The 22,277-nt window shown below is 43.7% G+C and overlaps 1 protein-coding gene across 7 annotated transcripts in view; it reads right to left on the reverse strand.

The window, feature by feature from the left end:
* Window positions 1-22,277, reverse strand: part of Mast4 (microtubule associated serine/threonine kinase family member 4) — a 611,732-nt gene that overhangs the window by 23,764 nt on the left and 565,691 nt on the right. For all 7 annotated transcript variants that reach the window (XM_026788983.1, XM_026788984.1, XM_013353547.2 and 4 more), the window contains 9 exons: window positions 17,565-17,773; window positions 15,819-15,957; window positions 13,953-14,085; window positions 12,994-13,159; window positions 11,035-11,136; window positions 4,893-5,015; window positions 4,581-4,693; window positions 2,659-2,786; window positions 2,157-2,389 (listed from right to left, as the gene is read on the reverse strand). In XM_026788983.1, coding sequence (XP_026644784.1) covers window positions 2,157-2,389; window positions 2,659-2,786; window positions 4,581-4,693; window positions 4,893-5,015; window positions 11,035-11,136; window positions 12,994-13,159; window positions 13,953-14,085; window positions 15,819-15,957; window positions 17,565-17,773 — 1,346 coding nt within the window. The remainder of the gene's footprint in view (window positions 1-2,156; window positions 2,390-2,658; window positions 2,787-4,580; window positions 4,694-4,892; window positions 5,016-11,034; window positions 11,137-12,993; window positions 13,160-13,952; window positions 14,086-15,818; window positions 15,958-17,564; window positions 17,774-22,277) is intronic.

Consider the following 22,277-nt stretch of genomic DNA (forward strand, 5'->3'; position numbering starts at 1 on the left):
CAGGTGGGAGGAGTGCAAAGCAAAAAGTGCAAACAGAAAGCTGTATCTTTTTACACTAAATAATGTGCTGGGGGCATCTGAGCATCACGGCTATGACTTCACAACTGTGACTTCTCAAGGGTTCAAGAACAATGTAGTTAAGGAGAAAAGGGAAGCAGACACCAACTTGTGCTTTCCCAAATGTCAGGAGGAATGCACAGTATTTTCTTCTCTCATCCCTCTGGCTTCCTTCCCTGGCCTGTTTTACAGCACTGTACATAAGCAAGTGCCTCTTTCGCTGATGGCAGGTAATGTCACCTTAATGTTCTCTAAATGTCAAGGGTTCCTTCTTTTTGATGGTGGAGCAATATAAAATTCAACAAATTTAATTTTACTGCAGCCACGCTTCTCAGGCTCCTTAATTACCCTTGGCTGTAAGCAAATCAACTCTCATTTCTCTAGTCTGTGCAGCCCCCAAGGTCTTGGATTATTTTTAGTATGTGTATGGGGGAGACAGGGTGAAAAAAGGAGGTTGACACTATTAATCAAAATGCATGGCAGGACCTTAGCAGATATTTTTAATTATGAAAGTAATCAATCAAGTACTTAGATATGACTCCTCCTCTCCCCCTTTACCTCCTACCTTTCTGATAGTGAGTAGGTTTGAGATCCTGAGATATGGTAGTCAAGAACTTTTAATGGAGGTGACTATAGTCTATATTCAGGGTAAGGCAACGGAGAACCACACAGATCCCTAAAACTACCAATATGAAATACTGAGCCCCCTACATTTGATATGAATAGTAAGATATCCCTGTACTATTTTTGCAATGCTATTATCTTGGCTTCATAGTTAAGAGTCAATGGGATTGCCCAGGATAGAAATAGAACTGAGAAGCGAAAAGAGAAAAAAGAAACCCAGTAGTAATTTCCCAGGTCAACCATAAGCATATATGAAGTTCCACAGATCCATACATTTTAGGGAGACTAAAATCTAGCCTAAGAGATTTTTTTTAGATGTGATTAAAGGAAAAAATAAAAATGACCTTTCACTATGAACATTCAGTTTAAAAATGTTGATGGGAAGTCTTGGAATCATTTATGCTTATTAATATAGCAATATTAAATATGGCATAACGAAAACATTCATTACAGCAATGAGCCATTTACAGTCAGAGCCATTTTTGCTTTTTTTTTTTTTTTTAAAAAAAAGCATTAACCGACCTTACTTTGCAGAAAGATCAGCCTTTATAAACCAAATGATGTCATAAAGGCACCTAAATGGCATATTCTGGGGGAAGTAACTGGAAGTCTGGTCCTCTAAGGAAAGCACCTCCCTGGTTAAGGGTATTAAGGACTTTAAACACTGCTGAAGACAATGGTCCTGTCGTTAGGAAGCTTATTTCACACAAAGGGACAGACACAAGAGGAGCCCACACACTGGACTTCAGTCTAGCAAGAGAGAAGCTTCAGGAATATGGGAATCCATTTGCCAGAGACCGAGAAGGGTCAACTACATGCAGAGGTGGTGGTTTAGATGTAATCTGACAGCAGGGGACATTTCTCACCCCCCACTGGTGTCCTGTGAACTCCACAGTCTGCGTCCTTTGCTATAGTCAGTGTGAGGTTAGTGACCAGGGACTGGGACAATGAGGTGTGTCTAGTACAACAAGACCCACTAACAGAATCTAACTCCTTCAAAGAAGCTACCATGGAGCTCAGGGCTGGAGAGAAAGCTAGCTTCATGCTTCCTCTCAGAAGTGACTGGAGCCATTTTCAAAGGACACCATGATGGTTGGTCTGTGTGACCTTGCACCTCATTCTAAGCCGGATGCAGTTCAGCAAGCTGTGGCTTTGCATCGGCAGCCATGAACACAGAATGGGCGGGTTCTGCCTGCCACCAGAGGACTGCACTGAAGCTGGTAGTCTAAGCGCCCCCGAGGTCCAGCTGAAGTCAAGTCCGCATGCAGTACGGCCTGGCACTGAGGATGCAGCTGAGACAGCCGACCTGAGACCTTAGGAGCTTGTCCCTAAAGAAGCGGGGCCACGGGAGAAGTCTACCAGGGGAGGGACATTCATCCTGATGGTCTGGTTGGGTGAACCTGGGACTCAGCATGCTGACAGTCACTTCCCAGTAGGTACGGTGCCCGAGCAGAGTGGGCGCTGCTATCACTTACCCGACAGTGTGGAACTGCTGATGGTGCTGGCTGGAGTGGTGACCTCGGGCTCCTCCTGTGTACCCTCAGGAGGAAGGACTGGCTTTTCCGGCTCCTCTCTGGGTTCTCCAGAGCAAGGGACGGCTTCATCTTGCTCTCCCTCTGTTGAGATGGCCAGCTTGGGAAGCAGGCCAGAACTGAGCTTGCATCTGTTGCTTTCTGTATCCGAAGAGTTGGACGTCGATAACTGTTGCCTTAATTAAAAACAAGAACAAGTCACATGAACACCACAGGAAGCCATGAAGAGCAAAGGCTTGAAGAAACCAGGTAAAGCAGTGTATGTCTAGGACAGCGGATCTGGCGATATGGTACCCAGTGTCGGCTCAGGCAGGGGACATGGGAGGAATACACGTTCTCAGCAGCAGTCTGAGATCTCCTGTACTGGGGACTCTGGAGGTGGGTCTAGGATGCACTGAGTTAGCAGCCACGGCTTATGTGGGCCCCTGGGAGGAATCTCACGTACACTTCCGAGTACTCGGAGCTCCAGCTGAGCGTCTCCGTGGATGGCAGTGTTGTGCTTTTGGTTTTGTCCTCGGTGTCATCTTTGTCCTCTCCTGAATTCGGAGTTATTCGGTCTATACTGCTGAAAACCTGGGAGGTAAATGACCATTGCTTACGAGCTACATCTAAAAGGAGCTTGTCAGAAAGAGCCCAAGTCTCAGGAGGAAGGGAAAGACCTGAGTATACAATTAAAGTGTGAGCTGGAGAAGCGTATGGGAAACCCTGGCAACGCTGTGCGCATGTCACGAGAGCGAAGGCTCGAGGTATGGCTACGTATGCTTTTTGAGTGCAGAGCTAAACTGACAGGTCACTTTCACCACATCTCATGGACTCTGTCCATGAGGAGAAATCGTAGATGGACTTGGGTTTGTGGGCCTTGGGATCCGTGTGGATCTCAGGCTGCTTTCATGCTCAAAACAGCAACCAGCAAGAGAAAAATCATACAGACAGAAAGTGTCTGATGCCTGCCAGTCTAGAGCAGAGGGGAGAAACACAAACTACAATTGAGCATGACTAGGAGAGGAAGTGATGATCTGCTTCAGTACCTGGAGTGGGGTGGGCTCTGTGGAAGGAGGAAGGTTACCACCAGGTGTACTTGCATAGCCTCTAAGTCAGGCAGGTAGGTAGATGCTGGTGTGGGAGGCTAGAGTTTAGCCAGTCTCCTTTAGCCCATTTCTACATCTCCACTCTCTTACAGGAATCACAGGAGGGAAGAGGGAGTTTGGAGAGCCCAGCATGGCGAGCACCCCCAGGTGTGACCCTCCTGCTATTCACTGTTCTCAGGAAATGGGCTTGGGGCAGACCACTACCTACAGAGTTAGAAAGGATTAGGTTAAGGAATGGGCGCCGGGAAAACTAAAATACCTTTCAAGGTAAAGAAACTACTTAAGGTGGGTTCTCAGAGGCTAGAGGCTGGGTTACACTGTAAGCACCCACGGTAGTTAAACTTGCTTCAGGACAGACTTGCCACAAGTCTCTGGGGAAATCCCTACCCCTATGTTGTTCCTATAAACAGAGAGGGGTAGCCCCTGCTGATTTGCAAATGCATTCTGGGTAATCACTTAGGAGAATGTACAGAGCACTTTAAAATCACAAACTGCTATAGAATTCCTAAATAACAATCACGCAAGGTGCCATGGCAACCACAACAGCAAAAGGGAGGCAGCGTGCCCTCTGGGCTTATTTCCATTATTTCTGTTCCCACCCTATCTTAAAACATCAGTTTTGTTTGTTTCTAAATCTTACCTGAATTTATAGAAGGGCATCTTTCCTACAATCAATTTTATTATTGTCTACGATCTCCTAAACTCTAGAGTGGCTTCCTATTGCCTTTTTTCCAGATAGCTCATAATCTTTATTAATTACTGATCAAAATACTTTCTCTTCCCACAGTCAGCTGTCTCCAGGTACCCTGGCTCATGTCAAGAGCCAAGCACTATTCCTCTGTTCTGCTCTGTGTCACATGGAGGGAGAGCTTTCTGCACCACGAAGCCTGTGTTCTTACATGACAAAGACATGGGCTGTGGCCTTCAAAGCCTAGCTCTTAGCTAGACCTTAGGGCAGGCAAACAAGTTCACCAAATGACAGCCATCATGAAAAGATGGCAATCTTCTCCAGTCTTTGCCTCAAAACATAGCAGACAATAGTAAGAAAATCCCAAAGTCAGACCTTAATTTCCAGAGACACACAGTTATGTCTACAGGGTAGAAACACCTGATCCTCAAGAACATAAGACCATCCTCCCCAGCTGACCGGGAGGTCTAAGAGCCAAAGACCTCACCCCCCCACACACACACAAAGGGCAGATGCTTCCACAGGCTGGCCCAGCTGAGCTGAGTGGCAGCTACTGGAGATCCTCCCAGACTCCTGCCACGCCTCACTTACTTTTGAAAACCTGTGTGAACAGGAGGAGAACTGCCGGATCTCCACGGTGAAGTCCTCATCGTTGGTGTCATCCTCCTCCTCCGTCTCCATGTGATGGTACTTCTCTGACCGAGCTGTGGAGGAAGGTTTCGGGACAGTCTGGGTTACTCAGAGAGTTTCCGTTTTTAGCAGAGACAACTTGACTATGACTGTCTGGAGCACAGCAGTGCTGCGCTTTCTAGAACTTTTGGGTGTGAGATCGGAAACGCAAGGTTGGAGACGAAATGTTTTTAAATCGAGTAAAGGCCAAGGGATGTCAGGTAATGCACATACTATCAAAATAACTCGTGTCATCCTCCGACTCCAGCTGGGGAATGAATTCTGCCTTCTGTCTCAGCAAACTGTTCCAGTCCAAGGAGCGGAAGAAGCGATGTTGCTTGACTTCATAGGCACCACCTGGAGGGGGAGCAGAGCAAGGCAGACTTGAGAGGCTGTGCCATCCACCCAGCAACAGGAAGCCCCAAGTCTCACAAAACATGTAAAATATTTATTAGCAGAGAAATAAGGAAGCAATGGAATCCATACTCCCACCCCCTTCTACAACCAAAACTTGAAAAAAAATATTCCTATAATTTATCAGCAGGAAATCTGATTTTGCTAACAGCGGCTGCTATAGCGCAGCTTTTCTCTGTTAGTTTTTCTACGACTTCTTCCATTTTTCATAGGTTAATGACATGGCCACTTAAAATCACATTATACTGAACCTGGGGACATGGATGCATGTTGGCCCAAAGCAGAACGGCTCGTTACAAACCCAGGAAATCCTAACAAGCTGCAAAAATGTGATTACAGCAAGATTTTTTTTTTCTGGAGGGAAGGTTAATAATGATGAATTTTTCCTAAATATTATATAATTGTTACCTTTCAGTTTTATTAGATTGCTCATTAACATAGGTAAGAATCAGATTCTGTGGTTTAGATCCTTAAGTAAGGAATTGACAAACTGGTTAGACAGTTTTATAATTCAGCTCACAGAATCATTGATGGTTGCTAACGTAGAGACTTCTGTGGGCCAGGTAATTGTAGTAGCACAGTTTGGTGAGAGGTTTTTATTTATTTGATGATTTTAAGCAGTGGCTTTGAATGGCAAGGCTCATCAAAAAATATATTTCAGCATCCCATTAAAAAAGAGGAAGGTCACATGTCAGAGCAGGACCGCACCCTACCCCAGCACACACACTACAGATGGGAGAGAGAATGAAGACAGGAGCCTGAACAAGCACCAGGAAGAACGCTCTCAACAGAACATCACAGAGGTCCATCCGACTGGCCTCTCTGTCAAGCTTTCTTTTGGGGGACGGGGATGTAGATGCTTCTTGTGATTGACACCCCATGCCTTTCATCCTGTCTCGTGTGGGTGCAAAAGGGGCAGAATGGGAAAGGCAAGGGAGACAGAAGCTGGGCTGGGGATCTTGGCTGGGGCAGGGATGCTGTCTGTGGTCCAGAGACATAGCTCTGTGCATGATTCCAGGTGTTCTGAAAACACTAGCACAGAGGGGAAAGAAAAAAGTGAGGCAAGCCATGCCAAGAGGGGACAACTGGCTGTTTTTTCACAAAGCACAAGGATGAGATGCTGCCAAGATTCTGAGCAGGTTCTTTTCTCAGCTCCACGCTCAGTTACAAACTGAGAAACTACAACACCGGTGGCTTCCCAGTTAGAATCTGTGGGCCGATTCTGTGCCAAGTATTAAAGTAGATAGAAAGACAGGGACCATGAAGGGGGCATGAGAAAGGAAGAGATCCTCAACCACCATGTATCTGGTTTATTTTTCGTACTGGCTGAGGGTCAAGGATTGCCACATGACTGACAAAATCCAAATTTCTGATAAAGACTCTCTGCAAAGAGGAATACCTCCTTTGCTAGATATAGCTCAAAAAATAAAAAATAAAGTATTACAGTAGCGAGCAAATCACGCTTAAGGCCAAAATCCATGCCTTGAACACTCGCACCCTATGATTTGAGCCTTATTGTGCCCCTCTCTCATCCATAAGCCCAAATAAGCCTCTAATAAGCCACCCTGTAATTTCATTCATAAAAGGTAATTCTTCTAGAAAAGTAAGCAAAGCAGCTCATAGCTTCAGATCTTTCCTTAATCTTTGAATCTGGTTATAAATTACAGCCTTTGAGCCTGTAACTTGCAGAGCCACAAAATCACACAGCTACTGTTAGGACACTGTGTCTTTTTCTTAATGCCTGTGCCTTGATTCTGCCTGGGGGGGGGGCTGTTCTTTCCTTAGTGAACCCCAGCTTAGCTTCATGCTATCTTATCCTGAAATGCTTTGCTGCAATGCACGTGAGCATTCCACAGCCATCTAAGCACTGAGCTCCTGTAAGAATCCCTTAGGTGGCATCCTGCCTTGACAGTATTCAGCATTGTAGATACTGTGTTTCCTCTACTTAAGTAAGGGAAAATAGCTCTAGATAGGGTTGGCATTATCGGCTCCAGTTTTAGTTGGGGAAACTCAAGAAAGGCAACAGAGCACGTTAGGCTTAGCTCCTCCAGATGAGAAGAATAAGAAGGCTGCACCTCGGTCTGCCTGAAAGTATGCAGGCCCAGATGCAGTAGCACAGTCTCACCTCTACACAAGGGTCCCTTTCTTTACTCTTTCTCCTGCATGAGTTTGAAATGGATCCGCTGTTGCCTAGGCTAGATAGCTGAGCCAGTTAGCAAGTATGTTCTAAGGTACCCCCCCCCAATTCCATTCCAGCCCACTGTGCCCCTGCTTCTCTTTTAGCTCCCAATAAATGTCCTCTTAAACACCTATCAGGGTCATTTCCTTCTGGTGCTCTTTTTATTTGGAGGAGCAAAACACAAATGCCAAGGGGATTGCACGTTTCCCCATCCCATGAGCTCTCCAGGGTGATGACACTGAGATCCAGTATCAAGCCCAGATGAGAGGCCATGACAGGTATCTCGGGATGCTTAGCCCAGTCATGGCTCCATTACCATAACTATCAATGCAGCTGCTGCTCATGGGACCCCATCAATGACTCTGCTCTGAAATTCTGGGCTATTTACACTCAGAGAAATAATTTTTATAAGGTCAACCACTTGCATGGCACGTCCAGATGATACTGCTCCCGTTCTCTCCTATCTACCCATCTATGAAACTCAAGCTGATGAGAATTATGATTCCTTTCTGCAGACAATGACAAGCTGGTCTTCCCCCAATGAGTCCCAGCCATGAGGATGTAGCTCACAATTTCTTCACACAACCTTTCTGTCTTACCTGGGAGAGGCAGTTAGCAGTAGGCTTTGTTTCTCATGTATTCGTGGAGTGATGAAGAAGAAAATATTAAAGAAGAAAAAAATGGGGAGATGATTTCGAGGCTAAACTGCTGGCTAAGCAATGGGTAACAGGAACTATGTGCAGATGGTTTATGTGTGCGAGGAGGAGGGAAACAAGAGGAAGGAACTGTCCTGGTCCCTTGGGGTCCAGCTAGTTCCATGTACTGGATCCCCACACAAACATTGCATTTTGTCCCTACAAAAATCCTGAGATGTTCAATGTGCCCATTTTACACTAGGAAACTGAGGCTGATGACAAGAAAGAGACACTCCTAATCACTCACAGCTGATATACAGTTGGCGTCACATCTGAACAGCTACAAGGCCAGCCAGTGAGACAGGCTGCCACTCAACTCTCTCCAAGTTCAAGAGTATATCCAGCTTCCAGCAAAGCACAAGGTCCTGCATTGCAAGTTCTAGCTTGGCACTCCTGCACTCCCTTGAGTTTCTCTTCTTTTCTGGAAGCTTCTTAAACATTCATTATGCTCTTTACAGCCTTTTATTTCCCTTCTCAGCCTCTCCGGTGTCTCAGGCAAATGTGCCTTCACATATTTTCACAGTGCATTATTTTGCCTGCTAAATATTCGCTGAACACAAGATACTGACATTGGAAGCAGCATGGCAGGCCTGCAGGATCCACAGCGCTATTCTCAAGGCCCGACTGGGACCTATCATGTCAGCCTTGCTGGTTTGGAAATCACTTCCTGGATGTTCTCAGAGCTTGAGTAGGACCTTTAAATGTCTCCTTTGGGTTTCTCCTAGGGAATTTGCTCTTCAAACTGTCAGAGACTGACAGTTGCCGTCAATGAGAAAATGTGCAGAGAGCTAACTTGCAGCATATGATACATACACAGGGACCCTGCTGACCACAGTCTCTGGCCTATCGTAAGTCAAGCCTAACCAAAGATCCTCGTATCCTTAGAGAAGGGAGAGGGCAGACTGTCAAGTGGAAAACCTCCAAACTAGCCTTTGGGGTCTGCAGGGAAGGAAGGGGACTTTTGAGCTTTCTTTTTGGAGGGGTGTACCCACCCATTTAAATGCACTTTTCAGTCAATGCAGAGAAGCCCTTCTTCTGGGCTAGCTGAATAAAGAATCTGAACAGATATTTGTGCTATCCCAGGGCAATCTTGAGATGCAGCTGGTTCTCATATTTGGCAAAACCGAGTCAACACCATCCCTTAAGAATCTTGATGATTTTTTTTTTGACAGCTGCTCTTATCTCCTGAACCATAACACACACAGATCTCTCTGAAGGCAGGTCACAGAAGGAGAGAAATAATTAGTCTGTTTGACAGGTCGGACAAGTGGAAAAACAGATAAGATGGGAAGAAATAAACTCGTTTCGAGGATTACAGTGGGCTCCAAGGTAGTCGCACCACCGCCATGCCTTGGCCCCTACCCAGAAGGTATGGGACTCAAGAGGGGGCAGGTAGAACACTGTGCTGGAAACGCCACAGCTGGTTCTAGAAATCGTTCCTGGGTGACTTCTCATATCTCACAGTGATGCTCTGTGGGAGCATGGATAAAGGAAACCAACTCTTGGCTGCACAGCCAAGATCTGGATGCTAGCCATCTACCCCAGTCTGTGCCCTTAACCTAGGTCTTCAATGCCCTTCCAAGGTAAAGCACTCGCATTCTCTGAAAGGGACAGTAGGGATCACGAAACTCCAGCGGGTGGCTCAGTTCGATAGTTATTTCCCAGGTCAATCCAGATCTAAGCCTTCCTGGATTTGCTAACAAGGGGTCTGCAAAATTCCTGTGGAAAGGCTGAAGAGTCCACTGTTAGTCTATGTGGGCTACAGAGTTTGTCATGGCTACCTATCTCTGCTGTTGTAGCATGAAAGCAGCCACAGATGATAAGTCTCATGAAAAGACATTGTTGTGCTTCTGCGCTAAAAACCTTATTTATATATTTCTGATTCCTAATTTAATGTATTATCATTAAAGCTCTAATGTAATATAGTAAGTAGTAAGTTTTTTTTTTTTTTTTTTTTGTTTTTTTTTTTTTTTTTTAACGAAACAGGGTGTCACGTAGCCCAGGCTGGCCCTGAATACACAATGTAGCCAAGGAAGATCTTAATCTGATCCTTCTGCAACCACATCCCAAATTCCTAATAGCTGTGATTATAGGCTTGTGCCACTGGGCCTGTTCTTCAGCAGTCCATATGTAAACAAGAACAGATCCAGGAGAAGAATCTGTGGTTCAACGTGGAGAATTCTGGAAATATTTGCAATCATCACAAACGGTTGTTATGGGAAACACGGGGGAGGAAATGATAGCTTCAGCTTTTCCTGATATTTCTACTACAATGGAACAGAATGAAACTTCAGACTATAATGAGACTTCAGAATAGAATGACCCCATCAAACTAACAATTTTCACTGATAAAACTACTGGTTACTATCTAGAGTATGTGCATGTACATTTAACATTTTTGTCTTACTAAGATAGGCAGACACGGTATGTCTAAAGTGTGTCTATCCAGAATATCAGGGTGAGGGGAACGCGGGGTGGTGGTGGAAGGAAGCACAAAACTGCCAGCTGTAAAGCTGGGGGGGGGGCGATATCAGCAAGAAACAAATGGGCTATCTTGTCTATCTTCAAAGGCAATGGTTTAATTCCCTTTCTTGGGTCATGGTGCTGAGCACCACGATAGAACAGCATGGCTCAGCCCCAGGCCCTCATTTCTAGCCATCAGCTGGAGAACTGATAACCTATTTCAAAGGCTGTGGATAGAAGCCTGCTGGGTCCAATCCTCGTGAAATGTATGTTAAAAAAAAACATAACCAAAAAGAGCACTACACATCTGATTTTCCATTCCCAGTTATTGATGACACACGTTTTTCGGGAGAAGATTGGCACATGCCCTGGTGATGCAGTTACTGAAGCAAATTAAGAGTTTCAGCTTTGCAAAACACAAAAACAAAGACTAGCTACCTATCCTAGTGTATATGCTGTTCTAAATCACACACACACCAAATAATATTGCTCTAATGTGCTGCAGCTATGTCCTACATCAACTAACAGATGTTGCCTACACAGAAAACATTAGCAAAAGCCTCAGATTGCTCCAGAGAACATTATTTCTTGTATATTGGCAAAAGCAACACACATGCTCTCTAACCTGTTCCCAGCCTCTCCAGCGGATTCTGCCTGAGAAGCAATGTAATCAGATCCTGGGCATCTGGAGGAGGGGCCTCATCCTTTTCAGGCCAGTTGATTTCATCTGGAAGGAAGAAAAGTTGTCTATAGCTTTATCGCTCAAAGGGTAGTCTAGTTCCCCAAGCCCGGACATCCCCAGGAGGACTGTCAGACATGCAGATTCCTGGGCACCATCCTGGTCACACTGAACCCAAACCTACATTTTAAGATCTTCAGTTGACTTCTACATAGCCAAGTTCGGACAATATTATTTTACAAGGTACAAACAGCACCGTTTGGTTTTTTTTTTCCAAGGTTAAGGAAGATTAGATTATTTCAACAAATAGAACCTATCATCTACTTTATTCCTTGACAAAACCATCATTCACATATTTCCAGTGACAGAAATGGCCCCTCACAAGTAACTCCTTCTGCTTCTTAGGAAGATTTAATAAAACAGAAGCTGACCAGCTCCGTGTCAAGGGCTTACCCACTGGGGACCATCCAAATGTACGATTTTCTCACTAGCCTAAGCTGAGAATTTGGTCCTGGCTACCCAGTTCTTTAGCTCCACGGAGGAAAAGGTGATTTTGCAGAAAGTAATTATCTCTAGAGACAAAGGTAAAGTCCAAATGTGAAGGCTGAAGAGGAGAAAAAGCCAGGGAAATCATAGTAAAGGGAGTATTTAAAGTCTGTCAGATACATTAGACTACATCCTTGTTCTAGAAGAGTTTGCCTGGAGATAGGTATGCGTGCTCGTGCGTATGGAGATGCAATAAAAACATGAGTTATTTTTGTGTGCGCCTGCCTCTAGCTTCCTTGGCTGCAGTTAAATCTGATTTGGAAAATAAAACATGAATATGCATCAGAGCCGTAAGGCATCAAGAACAAAGCCAGCGTTTGCTGCTTGTGTTAATTAAACAGTTGATTCCCCTTGCCATTCAGGCCTTGGTCTGTCAGAAAACAGCCTAGTTATAAATCCATAAACAGCTCCGATACTGTAGAAAGGGCTTTCAGGCTGCAGGCAATTCAACAAATCTACTCTGTTAAAAGTTTACAAATATGCCTGGCTTGCAAAGCCCGTGTCAGAAAATAATAGTACGATTAAGGACTTTTCATGAGCAAAATGAATTTCCCCCCGTTTCCATTGCTGGCTGTCATTAAGTGCAGTGCAGGGTGGAGCAGAGGTGGCTGATGGGGATATCGGAGATAACCTTTCAGGTAGAGAAGTCTTTTCTGTCATCTGTGCATTGAGGGAATTTATAAAATCAGCCGGAAGGGGAGCAATGGCCCCTGTTTAATTATCATTTAGGTGAGCCACATGCTCCATGACAATAGTTAGGGTCAGCGTGCAGGTCAAGATCTAAAGGTTATTGAATTTTAAATGAAAGATGAACAGCTGCTATAGAAATAACATTACACATCACAACTACCAGTGAAAGCATTAACAATCTGCAGATTCAATTTCCTGCCTTCCCATTCTCATTATTTATTATTTGGTAGACATTTGTTTTAGGGTTTATTACATGTTTGTTAATTTCTTCATTGCGCCATTAGCCATTTTTCCCATTTATGTAAATGTTGCCCACATTAACCTTTTCTTCCATGTTGCTACTTTCCTATTATGAAAATGAAGACCAGCTAACAATGAAAGCATTTGCAAATCCCATACCAACTGCTTTTGGATAAAGCAGTAGACAATTGGAAGTTGAACACACCACTAGCCCATTTCCAAATTCCATGTTAACAAAACTTCCTCAGATCAATTTCAACACACATCACTCTTGGGAACGCAAGAGTCGGTTGTGTGTTTCGATAAGCGAGTTCTTTTAATTTGTTGGCTCCAATGTTTGGTAAAGGTTAACATTTTAGTGACACACAACAGATTTACATGAAGTAACTGTTTCCCAGTAGTGACGTAAAGATAAGTCTTGATATTTACCACTGATGACTTGTCCAAATAGCTCTTCTGGAGTGTCCCCAAAGAAAGGCACACATCCAACCAGAAATTCATAGAGGATAATGCCCATGGCCCACCAGTCCACAGGCTTCCCATAGCCCTGTCTCAGAATCACCTCGGGGGCAATGTATTCAGGTGTACCACAGACCTAAAGTGAAATTGCAATATTAGAATAATTGGAGTATTAGACATGAATTGAAATGAACAAGATGACTAAACAATTATTCTGCCTCAAATACACCTGCTTACCTACAAGGAAACACATGGACAGCGACCTCAAGAACAGACATTATAATGACAAAAACCCTGTTTATGATGCTTAGCTTCAAACTGCAAACCTAACTTGTGCATAGCGTTATACAATACTAAGAACTGGCTATTTTTACATTGAAATATAATAGTGCATATTTAATCTGTCACTATTAAAGGTAGCTCAATTATGAACCGAACTGATGCTCGCTGTGGTTCTATCAGAAAGGCATGGCAGTTGAGATGCGTTTACCTTAAGTAACTTCACAATGAACAGATTGTGGGCACATGGTAATGAGGCATGCTTAAAAGGAAATGGGCCATGGCTCAGATTTTAGCAGCCGAGATTGCGCAATGCATCATGAGCTCCACGAGTACTCTATTGAGACTCCTGAATCCCTTACAAAAACAGTTTTCCATTTGTCTCTCTCACCTTCTCACTTGTGCGCAATTAGACCGTTCATCTTGCTAATAGACCTTAATGCTAGGGGAGGAATGTAGGGGGAGCGGACAGTTCAGGGAGGCCCGGGGAGACAGATGGGAACAGTTTGCACTTTATTAAATGTGAGGCTTATACAGACATCCAAACACCAGCACTAATGTGGAGAGAGCCTACGCAGGTGGATTCTGAATTCACTGGCTGCGGTGAGCTTTATATCTCTCTCCACAGACAGAGCAGCTGCCAAGCTTACCTGTTTATCTAGGAACTCTCTGGCATCCTTCTCAATGTGACCTTCATAGAGATTGGTGGTCATGCTCATCAGCCCCACTTTAGATAAGCCGAAATCGGTCAGCTTTATGTGCCCCATGGAGGTGACCAACAGGCTGGGGGACAGGAGGACAGAGAGCACGATAATCACTTTAAAGCAAACGCCATGGTTTTAGGTCCCCCTCTTTCCCCCTTTAGTTTCTAATACATCAACCATACTGTAAAGTGAAGCCTGGTAATGAGGGCATTGGGCAACGCTGTAGAGTACTGGCCTTTGAGAGCTGGGCATAATTCAGAACATAATTCAGGGCCAGAGCTAAGGTTCCGCTGTATGTGGTGGAGCAATCACATACAATATCAGCATTTTTGCAACACTCAGAGACTCTAAAACCTTAAGCATGGAACGCTGGTTCCTTTCCATTTTCATATTTATTTCCGTCTATGGCTAAACGGATTGTGCCTGATGTTTGACTTACTTTATTTTTAAAGTTATGTGTATACGTGTGTGTATGGGGGAGGGGTGTGGTCATGTACATGTGAATAAGGTTGCCCATGGAGTCCAAAAGAGGGCATTGGAGCCCATAAGGATAGAGGTGGAAGAGTGAGCCACCTAATAAAGGTGCTGGGAACCAAACTCAGGTTCTCTGTAACATCCGTACTCCTGGCCACCGAGCAACCTTTCCAGCTGCCTCTTTCTATTTTCAGAATAAGAAAAGAGAGAAGAAATAATCCACAATCCTATAGCATACACCAGGAATTTAGGCAAGTAATCCATTCATGACTAAAAGGAGATACAGATTAAAAAAAAAAAACCTGGACAAAAAAAACCATAGTTTTTCATATTTCAACTTCTAGCTTTGATTTGAACTTCAACTTATAAAGCTTGGGTTTATTAGTTCATGCAAAGAATTTATATTTGAATATATTAAAAGATTTCACTGTAAGTGAATAAATACCATTATCTCAATTTAAAAAGTAAAAGAAATAGAGGATTTTTAAGGAGCTCCTAGAAAGAGGGCTGGGCGGTGGTGGAGCACGCCTTTAATCCTAGCACTCGGGAGGCAGAGGCAGGTGGATCTCTGTGAGTATGGGAATAGCCTGGTCCACATAGTGAGTTCTAGGAAACTCATGGCTATATAGAGAGACCCTATCTCAAACAAACAAAAACAAACAGATAAAAGCAACTAAAATGAATTATGCCAAGATTCTAACTGTTGTATATGAAATTGTTCTTCCCCTTCCCTGGGTTTTCCAAGCTTTCTGATGAGCATGAACTTAGTTTGTCACACACTTTTCAACACACTTAGCAACACCTCTCATCAGTGCAGAAAGCATGGAATATTCCATACATGATGCCAAGATGAACAGCTTGGGAAAATCTACCCACATCTCCAATCAGAGTCTACATTGAACACCAAACTAACAAAGTATGAGTGAAATAGAATATCCTAACACGTATATGGCCATGGCAAATGTAAGGCTCATCTAAGTATGATGCCAAATACCAAACAAGCCAGAAGACAGCACTATTCTACGTCACTGTTCAAAGATTATATGATAAAAAGGAAATTAATTCTAGCTTTGGAGTCATTTTCCCTATTTCTCATAGTTCTCATTGTAAACACTGTAGTCTCTTTCAAAGACTGTATAAAAATTACCATTAAGTTACTATGACAATAACTCATTCAAAGACTGTATAAAAATTACCATTAAGTTACTATGAAAATAACTCATTTTTTATATTAAAGAGAATTTTTTTGAAATGTGCAAATAGCCTTAAAACACTTCAGGCAGAAGAAACTGTTCAGTATTATGTAAAAGAAGACATTTGTTTTATCAGTGCACATACTTGTCCGGCTTCAAATCTCTGTGCACAATGCCATAATTATGCAGGTACTCCAAGGCCAAGACCGTCTCAGCAAAGTACATCCTGGCCATATCAACTGGGAGAGGGCCCATGTTTTTCATTAAGGTTGCACAGTCTCCCCCTGTGAAACACAAGACATAAACTCAGTAAGAACAGCATCAAGCAGGATTAATGAAGACTAGCGCTGTAGACTACCGAACTTCAAAGCAGAAGGATCGCCTTCCTAAGAGGAGGCTTTGTGAGGGCGTCATGTTTCTCATGAAGCTGGGGAATGAAGAAAGCAGTCTGACTCTGTAGTGAACTGTATTCTGATAACCTCTAGCAGCATTCGTGATGATAGTACTAATTTACAATGTACCGGTGTAAAACACAGATGCTAGAATTAGACAGCCGGGGTGGACGCCTCTTGGCTCTGAGCAGCTGAGAGCTCTTAGGCAAATGAGTTCGGTGGTCTTGCTTACTTCAGTGCAATGTCAGGTGAGACATGTCACCCTTTTATAGCAGAGGCTCTCAACCTGAGGATCGCAACCCCTTCGGGGTGGAACAACCCTTTCACAGAGGTTATGTATCAGCTAATGTAAATGATTCCTAACAGTAGCAAAATTATAGTTATTAAGTGGCAATAAAATAATTTTATGATGGGGGGTCACCCCAACATGAGGAGCTGTATTAAAGGGTTGCAGCATGAGGAAGGTTGAGAACCACTGCTTGATAGGATTATTTATTTGAGACTCTTTCTGTGACAAGGAATGAGGACACGGCCTCACACATATCAAACGTGATAAAGAGTCACTATAGCAACAACCACAACAGTTCAAAAGCACGCTGCTGGTGTGGTAGGAAGAACAATGGATGGAACTCAGTCAAACTGTTCGGGCTCGGTCTAGTACTCAGTTACCTTTCTTGGCTGTCAATCCCCTTAGCTGCAAGACAGGAAAGGTTTAAGTAAAAAATCTCTACTATTTCTTAGAGATTTACAGTGAGGGCACCCCTCCAAATACAGATCAGAGCTTGAACCACAGAGAGGAGGGCTCGTGACTCTGCTGACCTATTTACTAATTTTATGTCAACAATGATGAGAATGGATGGAAAGTCTCAGAAATTTAATGGAGAGAGAGAGAGAGAGAGAGAGAGAGAGATTACTTTGAACATTTTAAATGTACACCACAAACTGTTGAGGAGGTCGGACATGCCAGTAACCCTAGCACTCAAGAGACTGAGGCAGAAAAATTATAAAGTTTGAGACCTGCGTGGCTATAAAGAAGATTGTCTGTTTAAAAAGACAAAAGATGGGGAAATGTGAAGACTGGGAATACTGGCTGGATTTTTAATTTCCTACCATAGGCTAAAAGGGATGTATTTGAAATGCGCTTTTTAAGAAGACTAATTACGATGAACACGTTTTATGATGTGTGATAAAAGAAAGTGGGAAGAAAAAGTCCTATCACCTATATTCCAACTTTAATGACCAATTGCAGGGAGGCAGTTAGGATTAAAAGCTATTAAAAAAAGAAAACAACCTTTTCCCAAATAACACTAATTTCCCCTTTGTTATAGTCACAGGCATTTTATGAGCAATTACCAGAAGATAATGCCTGGGAATTCAGCCATCTCCTGGCTGGTTTCAGTTCCTAGGTGGGGATAGCTGTTATGTGGTACAAGGGCAGCTTCAGTGACAAGGACATCCGGGTGTAGGCCCTGTGCTGTGTGCGTGCGAGAGCCATGTACCTTCTACATACTCCATGACCATGCACAGGTGGCGTCTTGTTTCAAAGGAGCAATACATGCTGACCACGAAGGGGTTCTCCGCGAAGGTGAGGATGTCACGTTCCACGAAGGCCTGCTGGATCTGGTTCCGAAGGATGAGGTTCTGTTTATTGATCTTCTTCATGGCAAACCTCTGCCGGGATTCTTTATGCCGAACAAAGTAGACCGCCCTGAAATGGAGTACAGGAAGACAGAAGGTAAGGATGCTCATGGGATACACAAGACCCTCGCTTTTGGGGTTTATAACAGCTCAAACTAAGTTGCCACAGCTGAGCTGGTGACTTGGAAACATCCCATTCTAGGCCAAAGTCCTTTGATTAGATTGACTTTCTAAAAAAATTCCTTTAATAAAGATCATACATAAAGCATCAAATTTGCCTTTGCTGCTCCAAAAGGGGGCAGACAGTCCCCAGAGTGAGCTACCTCTCAAGAGCTTAGCTGATGTTTTCAGTTTTTCCACAAACAAAACAAAATCCGATATATAAATCAGAACTGGAAATAATTAACAAAATTACACACAGATCACGAGCAACGTCCTTTCTAGCATTAGACATATGTTAGGCACGTTTTCTGGACTGACTAAAGCAGTAATTTTCTAAATGATACCCTTGGGATCTGCAAAGAGGACCACAGCTTCTTAGAGATGCTGGTCTCCAATTGAGAGTAATTACTTCCCATGGAATCTCCAGATAAATGAGAAGTGTGTGTGAGGATATTTGAGATTGTTCTGCAACCAACAGCAGCATTCTTCCCTCACTGAGGACCCCTCATGCACACCCTCTATGAACTCCAGCAGCAAATACATCTCCCAACATAACGGGAGGGACAGTCAGGGAGCGTATGTCCCTCCTGGCCAAACTATGAAGCCCTGTACAGTATACAATGAATAGACTAGGCCACACTCGGTCTTTGCTATGGCCTGGTCCAGACATCGCTAGAAAGACAGGGAAGCCCCTCAGGCCTGGGATGACCTGGAGAAAGGAGTACTTAGGGGCAGGAGTCCTAAAAAACTCCACTAAGAAATCAGCAACAAGGAAAAGGCCCAGGCCTTACAGGTCACCCCACTTATTTTCACAGAAGGGCAGCTTTGACCTTCCAAAGGCAGTGTTCAAGTAAGTGATCCCCTAAAGGACCACTAAGACTGTAACAGGCTGGACATGCTGTTCTGAGAACAAAGGCATTGATTAAATAAGTAGTTTATCTAAAAAGCCACTGATCCTGGCAATTATACATACATATGTACACACACACACACACACACAATTGATATGCCTTCCAAAACAAGGAGTTATGTGAACTTAGATGTGTTTTCCACCAGAGAGCTCAGTATCTCTGAGCAATGGATGGCTGGTTGCAAAGAAGGCTGAGACGCTTCGCTCTCTACTGAACCAGTAGTTATTCGGGGCACTGACATAAGTCTCAGTATATTCAAATCTCATTTCATACATATGTTGTTCAATTAGCGACTATCTTTTCTCTCCCACCTGTTTTATATTTTCATCATATCCCTCTCTTTTCTTTGTTTACGGTGTCACACATCTGTGCTTCTCTATTGTCTTTGGCCTTGCTCTTTTTCTTCATTTACTTGGTTTCCTAGTTTTTCATTTACTCTATGATACAAAGGAAGGTCTCTTCGTGACACTCCTCAAAATGACCTACTGAGCCTCAGGCTACTTTGGTTCTCACCATAAAACAAAACCACATGAGAGTCAGCCAGCTCGACATTTGGTAAAAGCTAAGTTAGGTGTCTTCTCTGGGGTGCCTGGATGCTGGGCTCCTAGAGGCTGTGTTTATTCCTTCTCCTGTTCTGTTGTTTAGACTTGATATCAACATTAATTCAAGCACATGGGAAGAAGTCTGAAGATTAGACCTTCACAGTCATCCTTGGTCAGCAAATCTGAGGCCAATCTGGGCTCCATAAGACTCCATTAAAAAGATTAGCTAATACAGATAAACAGTTAAACCAATAGTTAGGATTTTAATGTTAAAAATCCTCACAGATTAGTGTTTGACCACCCGGCCCCCAGAAGGTGGTGGTGTGTGGGGAGATCATGGAGCCTTTAGGAAAGAGGGTGATTGGATGGATCGGAGGTGGTGTCTGCTTCCTGGTTTATGCAAGAGATAACATGTATGCAGCAAGCTGCTGCCAGTATGGAAGGAGTTGAGTCACCCATACCTCCCCTGCCATGCGGGACTGAGCCTCTATGGAACAGGAACAAATCCTTCCTCCTTCAGGTGCTTTCCTCACTTCTTTGGTGGCAGCAAAGAGAAAAGTAGCTAGTAACTAAGTAGCCGATGAAGTGTAACCATGACAACCAGAGGCTCTGTGTCACTAGTAAGTGTTTTGGAAGGTTTCAAAAGATGCAGATGACTCAATAAAATTCCTATTGGTTTCAGTGGGAGTGAATTTTCGAAAAGCTGACAAGACATTCAGAGGCCGACACTCAGACTACCCTAAATCTCAGCTTCACCTTCAAAGCTGGGAAGCAGAACCCATGCGCTCTAAGTACGGCTCATATCAACTGTCTTCAAAGGCCTCAAAAACCTAAAGACAATATACACATACAGGTTAAACTTAAATGTTTACCATACACGCTTTTCTAAAAATTCCCTATTATTAGCAACTTTTAAATTAATGAGCTGGCTAGTACATAGCTCTACATCTGATGAAAAGCTTCTACTGTAATCGCCCTCTTAAAATCACTGGTTGGGATAAAATAAAAAGTCCAGATATTGAAAGTGGCGTCTAATCATGATGGCGACAGAATATGGAGACAGTCACAGAGGAGTACAGAAAATGACCTGGCCACCCCCCAAATATGATACACACTGGTGAATATTCGCTCTTGAAATGGATGTCTGAAACGAGGGATCTATTTTTAAATCAAATCAAGAATTTGAAATAGTAACACAAAAATGATCCCTTTTTATAACAGCTCACTTCATCTTCCAAGTCACCTAGACCGTAACTTGCCTTCCAGCTTTTCCTTCACTATTTCACATTAAGCTCAGTGCAGAGGACCCTCAGACCTGTACTCCGAATTTTACAGTGAAACTATCATGAGGTTGACACTTTGATTTTCAACCAAGTGTTGATCAAGCTACTGGAGGACTTGAGATTTGCTGTTGCTCAAAGTCTTGTGGTTGAGGACTTGTGGGTCATTTCTGCTATGTTGGCCACTGATCACGGGGCCTTGAACATTTCAGACAAGGAATCTACCACGGGGAGATATCCTTGGTCTGCTATTTTATATTCTTATATTTCTGTTTTGCTTTTGGAGTATTATTCTTAATACTAAAACTTATTTAGGAGTAACTGTATCTGCCACATACATCTGTTATCTTTTGCTATATGGCAATGTTCTATATCCACTTTCATTAGCAGAGAGCAAGACCTTGAGAAAGAGACCAACGGATGAACAACTAACACTGTTGAATGCACTCTGAATGTCCTAATGACCCAGCACTGCACTGTCTGCTAAGGCTCTCTATTTGTTTCCTGGCCCCCAGCATTGCTTGGTTGGACAAGGGTATTCTGTTTCTTCCGCCACAGCTAAGCCCGAGAGTGGGAAATGACATGGTGGAAAGGCAGCTGGAGACCCTTGCCCTCCAGGAGCCAGATGTCTCTCTGCCTATGTAAGGTAAGTGAAGTAAGGCGTGGGAAAGGGTCCCTGAAACCCAGCAAGCACCTGCCTCAGCAAGCATGACTCTGAAAGCCCAGTGCACAGATGCGAGCCAGCAGATCCACAAGTGCAAGCAGGAAAACATCAATGGGACATAGACAGGAAGGGCGATCATAGCATGTGCAAACGGCTGTGTGTCAGCGGGTCCCCATGGCTCTTACTAGTAAATGTCTCTGACCCTTGAGGGGTGAGTGTGTACCCAAGACAAAAAGAAAAGTAAAATCGGGAGAACTGTTGCAACGTCAAGTGTTTCAACAAGTGAGTCCACGTTATTCTTTTAGCCTTGTGTAGTGGTACACACCTGTAAGAAGAGGATCAGGGGTTCAAAGCCAGTCTGTTCTACATGGCAAATTTGAGGCCAGCTTAGGCTAATCCAAAGGGGCAAAAATTTCTTTAAAAACATTTGAGGTCATGGCTTAGAAAGCCAATCAATATTCAACAGAAAGAAGTTAGATCTTTATTCCTCAACTGGGATACCAGAAAGTTTTAATCAGGGACACTTGGAAGGAGAGGAGAACTCTGCAGGAAGTTCTGTGGCCCTGAGAGCCTCTTCCACAGATATCAACAACCTCACCAGTCTCTTGCAGAGAGAACACAGACTCAGAGGCCAGATGAAAGGAGGATTTACTAGCTTCCATCTTCAAAGAGTACTATGGCATGATCACACGTATGGTCAGCAAGCCTAACAAGACAGTGCTGTGTGTCTTACCATGCTTTTATCATGAGAGGGTTAGCGCCTAACGCCAGCAGCAGTTGGCGAGGACCCAGTCTATCTGTGTTTCTCTGAGTCACTGATGTATATAGTGACTCCCTGTTACACAGATACCCAAGACAAGAGGAAGAGCCCAGATCCTCGACCCATCTAAGGGTCTGTTTATTCAGCTAGAGGGAAGAAAGCATCATGACTGGTTGAACTGACAGGGGTAGCTCCATTCCAATTTTAAATTAGAAATAATTCAGATAGAAAGGAAATCTGTCAGAAATGTAATGA

Source organism: Microtus ochrogaster, unplaced genomic scaffold (assembly GCF_000317375.1).
Source record: "Microtus ochrogaster isolate Prairie Vole_2 unplaced genomic scaffold, MicOch1.0 UNK11, whole genome shotgun sequence".
Classification (NCBI taxonomy): Eukaryota; Metazoa; Chordata; class Mammalia; order Rodentia; family Cricetidae; genus Microtus; species Microtus ochrogaster.